The sequence below is a fragment of the Anopheles darlingi genome, chromosome 2 (assembly GCF_943734745.1).
Source record: "Anopheles darlingi chromosome 2, idAnoDarlMG_H_01, whole genome shotgun sequence".
Taxonomy (NCBI): Eukaryota; Metazoa; Arthropoda; class Insecta; order Diptera; family Culicidae; genus Anopheles; species Anopheles darlingi.
In genome coordinates, this window is record NC_064874.1 from 8193425 (window position 1) to 8202500 (window position 9076).

A 9076-nucleotide genomic window follows, 5' to 3' on the forward strand; every position below is an offset into this window, starting at 1 on the left:
AGGACATTTACCCGAATGGGCGAATGAACCTCCTGCCGGCGTATATGGCATGTCAGCGTGTCTTAAGGCGATTGCCACGCCACGCCTCAAGTCTACTTCCTAACTCTCGTGATCGCGCACTTTGCGTGTCAGATCACACACACACACACACACACACACACAAACATTTTAACACCTTCAACACCTTCGCCATAATTACTGCAAAAGTGAAGAATGGAAGTTAATGCGAATGCGCGAACACGCATGTGATTGTTGTTTGCGATGCGCGTGTAAGGTTGATGGACGGAATGCCATTTTCACTGGAAAACAGCTGCCATGACGTGCCGAGGAAAGGAATCAACCAAAACTTCAGAGGTCACACACCCACCGGGGGGGGAGTGAGGATTCGCCGAAAGTTTGCTCCAAACTCTCCAACGGCAAACCAACCAATGATCTCCACCGCTTCGGATTGCGTGAGACACTCAACGCTCTCGAAGAAAGGGGAAGAAGTAGTAGAGGAAAGGCTTTTGCCACGCAATTACCAAGCCAACCAAGCGTGTATTGGTGTATCCCCCCCCCCCCCCCCCGGGATTAAACACGAAGGGAGGAAGATTCCAGACTGGAAAGTGCTCTCGGTCTCGAGCATCAACTCCAGGAAGTTGGGATCGCCGAGAATTTTAAGGGGGTTTTCGGTCCCGCAGATCCCGCGGATCTCGTTCGTCTCGCCGTGTTGACATCGCATAGCCAACCGGTGGATGCCCGGATGTAGCCCCCTCCCCTTCCCCCACTATTTGATGTTACCAGAGCATCGGAGGAATTTGATCAAATTATGGTTGCGCTGGCCGGAAACTGACGCTATCCGATGGCATACCTCGAACTGTGTCGAGTTTCGAGCCCGCACGCACACACGCACGCACACACACACACATGTGTGTAGGAACCAATATTAACGACCTGCCTGTGTGGTGGTCGAGGGCGCGTGTTTCTCGTTTTCGGTTACGTTCCGGATGGAATCCCGAGGGGTCGCCGGGTATTCGTTTCCATATTGCGCTCCGCTATCCTTGACCTTGCCTGGAGAAGTGAAAAACCTCCCAGCCAGCCAGTGAACGGGGACGGTCGTTCCCCGTAGCGACGGTCGTAGCAGACCTTGCCAGAACATCTTTTTTAATCCAATCAACTAGGACTACTAGGACGAGCTGGCAGCTGGCAATAGCACGTCGCAGCTCGGCCATCCTCAGCCTCGCTCGGCCACGTCCCATCATCGATCGGAATCGAGGCAACGCCGAGCATGCCGAGACTGTACCGACATGGGTCATTAACGCGCGTGTACGTGCGCTTCTTCTTCTTCTTCTTCTTCTTCTTCTTCTTCTTCTTCCGTCTCTTCGCAGGTTGCCTTCTTCCTGTCGTCGTACCTAGTGCCGCTATCGCTGATCTCCTTCCTCTACATGGGCATGCTGATCCGGCTCTGGAAGGGTGCCCCCGGTGGACGGGCATCGGCGGAATCGAGGTAAGTTCGGGGGGCGTCCGCCCAAAAGAGTGCCATATGGGCTGCGTGTCCCCCCTCCTCTCCCCCCCCCCCTCCCCCTTCGCTATCGCTCCCGAAAGCGTCGTTCCGCTGATCAACCAATTTTTAGGTTATTCAATTTTCCGACTCCGACAAGGGCGGCTGTTTTCCGTGGCGCTTTTCCGGTCCTTCCCTTCCCTTTCCTTCGGCCGTCGTCATTAAGACGATTGGTGCGACGACGATGCCGTAGTATCTAGTCGGAACGCAGGTCGGAACGCTCGGAGACGACGTGCTCTCCTGCTGCGACGTGCACCACGTTCCGCCGCCCGTAATAGCATTCCATCATCTATTTAAATATTTAAACGTTTAATTTGCAATTTTCCAAAATGCTTTCCCATCATCCCACCACGCCACTAACGTTTCCCGCTCCACAAAGTGCACTGTTCACCGTCGTTTACGGCACGGTTGTTCCTCAAAAAAAAAAGTTTTTTTCTCTCTCGCTCCACTTTATCTGTCTGGACTGTTGATCCATTTTTGTATTTCCATAGAGGTCGCTTCTTCTTCTTCTTATTCTTCTTCTCTGGCTGCACATGCCAGCAAGAGGTTGATTTATGGTGCGCGTGGTATCGACGGTAGACCGATTCGGACCAGCAGCTCACATTCACACCATCACCGACACCGGAGATTTGTTTATTTGCAAAACATCATCGTACGGGGAGGGGTTTAACGAAGGGGAGGAAGGTTTTTTGGCAGAAGCCAGCCATAAGCCGTGTATGGCTGTGTGGTTCTTCGTCAAAGATTCTTTTCAAACGATTGTGTGAATTCGCGCGCTTGGTCCAGGAGTCATGAGCCCGGACGGACGGACGGACGGACGGTTGATTGAAACCTGCAGCTCATAATTTAACGACCGAAGCCGAGCGCAAAAACCGAAATCGGAATCCATCAAGTGCAGACCAAATATTTACAATCCCCTGTCCCCACCAACCAACACGCCGGCAGCATCAGCCGGTAGCATCATCATCATCATCATCATAACATGATACCGGAAATAACACAATGACGAGTGGGTCGGAATTGATTTTTTATGTTTCGTGACGCGTCGCCATCCCTCCCTTCTTCGCATACATCACACTTTTCGTCTGCAAATCCACAACCACAACCACACGGCAGAGCATTTATCATCATTGGATAAAAAAAGTGCCATCGATTAACGAGCAAATAATCGCTTTATCATGAGCTGGCCAGAGGGCCAGGGTTGTGTTGTAACCGGCGTAATGAAGTCGGATTGAAAGCATCGATACACTCCCGACAGGCGCTGTTTATAAGCTGGGAAAGCAGCCATTGTAGTTGCTGAATGGTTGAGTTATCAGTTTTGAAAACAAATCGATAGAATCCTTATATTTTCATTTAAAGTTTCGTAAGAAAATATTTTAACAAGTACATTTTTCACAAAATGTCATAGTATGCTTTGCCGTTTTGCCAAAGTAAAAAAAATATCTGTGTTTAAAATTTAAGATCTATATTTTTTAAAATTACTCGATTCTCTATCTTTCAAACCTTTGCTCCAATGCAAATTGATAGTTATGGCATTCATTTGAAAGAATAACAAAACATGAATATTTTGCGTTGCTAAAACTTTGATGAAAATGCAAATGGACTCCCATTTGTCACAACCACCACAGCATGGCAGCAACCACAAAGATCGAGTTGCTTGTTCGGTACCCCGGGAGTACTCGTCGGAGCACACAGGCAACCATTGCATTGATGCTTAATTGGCATCCGACCACAACCTTCCTCCCGGCTACCACCCCATCATTCGATTATCGGCGAGAGAAAGAGCGAAGCTTTTATTCTATTTTTGCCAACCAGCGCCACTCAAGCTAAGACCAGAAGCTTCCTTTCCTTTTGAAGCTAAATTGAGTGACAAAAGGACGGACTGCTTCCGAAAAGGCACGTGCCCTTTGTCCACCTGTTAAGGGGGCCCATTAGACGGGATTAGTGAGGCGCATTGTTCCGGCGCTTAGTCACGGAAACGACGGTTAAAATCCTCTTAATTTAAGCCATCACCGGACACGGACACAATAACCATTTGCTAGCTGTAGCGAGTGATCGATTGTTACGCTGGCGCGATGAACCATGCGCCTCCATCGATGGAGACGCCTGGCACTTCACTCCTTCGACGATGGTGATCAGGAATTTCCCAGGGGGTGGGAGACCGTCTGAGTCTCGGGAATGCATCCTCACTAAGCCTAACGATTCGCCATTCGAAGCGAAATACAAGGTACTTAATGAGACCGGCCATCCCTTTATTTATGAGCCAGACTTTGGCTAGATAGTGGCCCCGGCACCAATCGATGAAGATTGTTTGCATATCCCAGAGGGTAGGGGGGTGACGAGGGGGCACCTGCGTGACTCTGTCACCACATCACACCCATGTGTGGCCACAGGGGCCATTGTGTGCCGACTAGAACGGGTTTTCATCAGCACATACACACACTCACATGCACACTGGTTCACCTCTTAATCCACTGCGGATCCAATATGCACAACAAGGGAGTTAGTGGACTCTCCCTCTCTCTCTCTCTCTCTTTGCATTCCGAAAACAGTAATAAATTTGAAATGAAACCTTCCCCCCGGCAGCCACTTGCCAACTAACCACCGGAGCGGAGAGGTGGAATAGTTCCAACAAGATGTTGTTCCATTTTAAACAACCCTCTCAACCCCCCCGTTCCTCCCTTTATTGCTCACCCCGTACCCCGCCGTTCTTGTTGTTTTACGGCTGGTATGGTGTGTCGGAATAGTTTGCTCGCCGCACACAAGCAGCAGCCCTCCCAAAACAGCTGCTCGCACCTCCTTCCCGGCTTTTCGGTGGTTTCGACACCCTGTTTGACCAACACAACAAACAACCGCTCGGACCGCTAGTAGCCAAGCAAACGGAGGGGGGTAGCAAAATTTCTGTTTTTCCACTGCAGCCGCTTTTGTTGATTGCTTTCGTTACGTGTTGGTTTTTCTTACGTACAACACTAACGCTACTAACCTCGACCGAGCGAGCGAGCGATTCGTCCATAAACTTGAAGCCAATTATTCAGATAACACACCCTGATGTATGGAGTGAGTTTGGTGGCCGGTTACAGGCAGCCCGATGGGCAAAAATCCAATTTTCACTAGCGTGTGTACCAGACTCTGAGAAGGATTACTTACTGCTGCAACTCCGTGCGAGTGTTTCTATGTATGTGTGTGTGTGTGGGTTCGTGGTTCATCATAAAGGTCAGGCACATGCCATTCGCCTATCGAGTAGGCAGTAGGTCAAAGCAAGCGACGGGACTGAAACGGTGTCGGTGAAGTGACTGAAGTTGAGTTAATCACTTGGCACAATGTTAGAGTAAGAATCAACATTAAATATTGGTTGACCGTAGCACGTTAGACACTTCGCCTCTCTAGGGTGTTAGTGGCCACTCACTAGGTGTGTGAGTGTAATCCAATAAGTTAAGTTGATGGATTACTGATGGGGATGATGCTGTAGCTGCTGGTGCTGCTGCTGCGGCTTCTAGTGCGGTCTACCAAGCACGGACAGGCTACCCTCTTCAACGTTGGACTCAACAAGCAAAGATTCCCTCGTCACTGTGTGAGATGCCGGTGGTATCGACACTAATGTGATGACCATGTCGATGCACATGCATCAGCAGTGCATTACCTTCATTTTTAATCCTCTCCCCCTCCCCCCTAGCAACTGAAATTGACGCAAATAATGCAAATACACCTCCCTCTCTCTCTCTCTCTCTCTTTCCATTTTATACCAACAGAAGAGGCAAAAAGCGTGTCACTCGCATGGTCGTCGTCGTCGTCCTGGTGTTTGCTTTCTGCTGGTGTCCAATACAGGTACGCATCAAACCATCAACCCCTCCCCCCCTTTCCTTCCTCCCTTGGTCCTTGTAGAAGCTTCAAGAGAAGACACTAATTGCACACACACCTCCAATCCCCTCTTCACCATCAGGTGATCCTGCTGCTAAAGTCACTCCAGCTGTACGAGCTGACGCACGCCAGCATCATCTTCCAGATCGTGTCGCACGTGCTGGCGTACACCAACTCCTTCATCAACCCCGTCCTGTACGCCTTCCTGTCCGACAATTTCCGGAAAGCGTTCCGCAAGGTAACTATGGTGCGCAGATAGTAGTAGTAGTAGTAGTAGTAGGTGTAGTTCATATTCCATGTCCATTGTATTCTCTGTACCGCATGGCATGTTGCGCCATGTTGTGCAGATCATTAAGAAGGGGTGAACCACAAATGCAGTTGTGGTTTCCAGATTTCGGAACCTTGCAGAGCAGTACCGGGACCCTGACCACAAAACCAGATCGATTGATTGTTCTACTGAACTATCTTTCTCTCTCTCTCTCTCTCCCTCTAATCCTGATGACTGTTCCCGTGTTACCGTTGCGCGTGACTGGCGATGCCGTGATTTATGGGGTACAGGTCGTCTGGTGTGGCCGACCGCCACCACTCACCATTCAGCCGGCCGCTCAAACCAAGACGACGCGCACCACCGGCAACGGCACGTCGAATGCGGACGCCTTATGAGCCGAGGAGCCCGTCTGCGAAGGCAGATTTATGGAGAAGTACATCGAAGTAGCCAGCGTCTAAGACGCGCGCGCTTCGCCGACTTCGCTCAACTGACACGGATGGCGCGTGTATGTCCGAACCAACGCACACACACACACACGAACGGATTGTTGGTGAAAAAAGAGGTGGAGGAAGTGGATAGGCAAATAGTGGCAATGGGGGATCCATCGCAGCGGGTGCCTTTACCACGATTTTGTAAATATTAACACAATATCTGTTTGCTTAAGCGCAAGAACGGTAAACACAACACCCGCGCACACACGCGTACACGCACACACTGCATGCTTCTCAGTACAGCAATCGTAGCAACCGCAATCGGCGCAACAACTGGAATCGACGACAACGAACGAAAAAGGAGCCAAAGGGAAACGCTTGGTACCGGCACGAAGATGTACTTCAGCCCTCCGCGCCCCCCCCTGGCGTAGACCTCAAGCCGAGATCGGCCACTAAAGTACCCGGCGGTCGTACGAAGTGATCGTACATCACGGGCACACCACCAAACCGGGACACTGCCGCAAACATCTAGCATCCCAGCAAGACCGCAAGACGTCAGTAGTCAGCCCCCTGACGTTTTGTGGTGACCGGGAGCCGGAACTGTGCCTGTGCGCGCGGCCGTGTCCGTGGCCGTGTCCGTGGCCGTGTCCGTGGCCATCTTGATCTTGAGGTCTACCGATGCGGGGGGGATGCAGCAGCAGTAGTATAGCGAGGGTACGTGACGATTGATTCCATCATACCTCTCAGTGGAGCCACGGCAGAGGGGAGTCACTCAGCATGCACCCCGTTGGTGTCTGTGTGTTGGTGTGTCTGTGTGCGTGTGTATGTATATCTGCACACGAGAAAGGAAACAATCACCGAAAACAATAGTCATCACTAATCGCTTGTTTGTGTTTGCACCATTCGTCCCAACTGCCACCAAAACCTTCCGAGTCTTCTTCAGAGCTGGCGTACCAATAAACCAACACACACACACACACACACACAGACAGACAGCGGTAGACGCACCAGCGGCCCACGAATGTGAATAAATGGAGGCGAATTGGCATGTCACCGGTTCGCTTTGCTCCGATCTCGTTGTCAACAGGGCAGCGCAGCGCCCGCACCCGCTGGGACAGAATGTCAACGTCATTATCGTCTCCTTCTCCTTGGTCTCGGACTCACTCGTTCGCTCGGCGGTGGGTACCTTCCTATGGTTACCTCGGTTGCCACGACAATTTGCCCATTTCCAGTCGTCCATGTTGTTCAGCGCCTGCTGGTTCGCTCGCCGGCTGGCTGGCTGGCTGGCTTTCTGTCACTCTGTTACCACCTGCGGTGCGAGGTCGTAATGATATTGTTTCGGGTCATTTGTAGATTGGCCCCAAAATTACTTCTGCCCCCCCCCCACCTCGCCCTGCAACTCCCTCACCTCCCACGGGGGGAAGTTCGTTGGAATAAAATCCTCGTTATGGCATCGCATCCGGCGCGGTGCCAACACGCTCGCTAAACTATAAACAACTATCCGCGGGGAGGGTAACACATTGGCAGGCGGCAGACGCACAGTCGGGAATCGCGTCACGCTTGATAACGATGAGCGCAGTTTGTGCACTAATAAAAGCTCACCATTTAGCAATCAGAAGAAGGAGGGATAAGACAGAGAGACAGAGAGAGAGGGCGAGAGTCTGAAGCAAACGATTCCAATACCGATTACCGATTACCGATTGTTTGGCGCATTGCTTTTGAACGCCGAAATGGAGCTGAAATGGAGCCATTTTGTGCGATAATTTAATACGTACGAATGATAATAGCCATAATGAGACAAGGGGGTGGTGGTGCGGTGCTGGAGGGGAGTTTCGTTTCCTTAATGACTGCCGGTTCCGCTCGCTCGCACCTTTTGTGTTTTGCGTTTCGCTGGAAACGGGGCGCGACAGTTGGATGCCACCAAATAGCATAGCATCCCATGACCCATCAGGGCCAGGATGCGCCTGCTGTGCGTCAGTAGTGCGAGATCACTCAAACGTGCCAACGGCAACGATTGCGTCAATAATTGCTGCGTGGCGCACTTCTCAGCTCCGGCGCTCGGCTACCTGGAAGCCATTTCGGGTGGTCTACCGGAAAAAATGGACACCATTTTATGTGTGCGACTCATTCGCAGTAGACGGTGGACGGTAGTGACGCCAGACAACCGCGGTTGTAACGTGACGTGACGTTGCCCGATGACAATTAACAGATGGATGGATTCGTACGGTTACCTCCATTTCCCGGTTTTGTTTCGCCAAATAAAACACAATTCACCGCCGGTGCGCCATCTTGTGCCATCTGGATTATTGTACAGTCAGCTCTTCGTGCTTGCGTGGAGGAGTAGCAGAAGGAGTCACGGATATTGTGAAATCACGAATGTCTATACCATTGACGAATTGATAGAAAACGCCTCCCGCGGGGGAGGGGTTTGTACATAAGAAACTAACCGTAAGTTGTTGTAAATCTTGCTGTTGAACCGTTGATGCTGTGTAGTTATTATTCTAGCAATTAATGAGTCATAATTCTAACGATTTCGTACGAAAACCTGAACCGAAACCGCGAAATGTATGCTAACCCCCTCCCCCTTTCTAAGCGAATCTTGTTGTGCCAAAGACCGGAAGTGGATCGATGTACCCGATCCAGCGTTTGGTTCCAGATCCACTATTTGGCTTTTACCCAGAGTATAGATTGTAAGAAATGTTTGTTATTCGATTCATGCTATAAAGCCATCCCCAGTAGTCCGACCAAATAGAGAAAAAAAATTGTATAGAAATGAGCAAATGATATAGAGAATTGGATGAAACGAGTTTGTAAATTATAAGCTGCTTTTGATAAGGTGCCCCTTATAAGTGTACAAAAAAAAACAGATCTATAACTAGAGTTCCATCGAATGTCCGCAATCGGTCGGCGTGTTGCGTGTAATTTAAAATTCACTTTTTTATAACGGTGTCGATGGTTCAAAATTTCATTGAAGAGAAATAA

At 50.2% G+C, this 9076-nt stretch overlaps 1 protein-coding gene across 2 annotated transcripts in view; it reads left to right on the plus strand.

Moving 5' to 3' along the window:
- LOC125951183 (allatostatin-A receptor) overlaps nt 1–9076 on the plus strand; it is a 36368-nt gene that overhangs the window by 27280 nt on the left and 12 nt on the right. For both annotated transcript variants that reach the window (XM_049679835.1, XM_049679834.1), the window contains 4 exons: nt 1368–1486; nt 5287–5362; nt 5478–5633; nt 5954–9076. The exon at nt 5954–9076 is cut by the window's right edge and continues 12 nt beyond it. In XM_049679835.1, coding sequence (XP_049535792.1) covers nt 1368–1486; nt 5287–5362; nt 5478–5633; nt 5954–6058 — 456 coding nt within the window. In that variant the 3' untranslated portion in view covers nt 6059–9076. The remainder of the gene's footprint in view (nt 1–1367; nt 1487–5286; nt 5363–5477; nt 5634–5953) is intronic.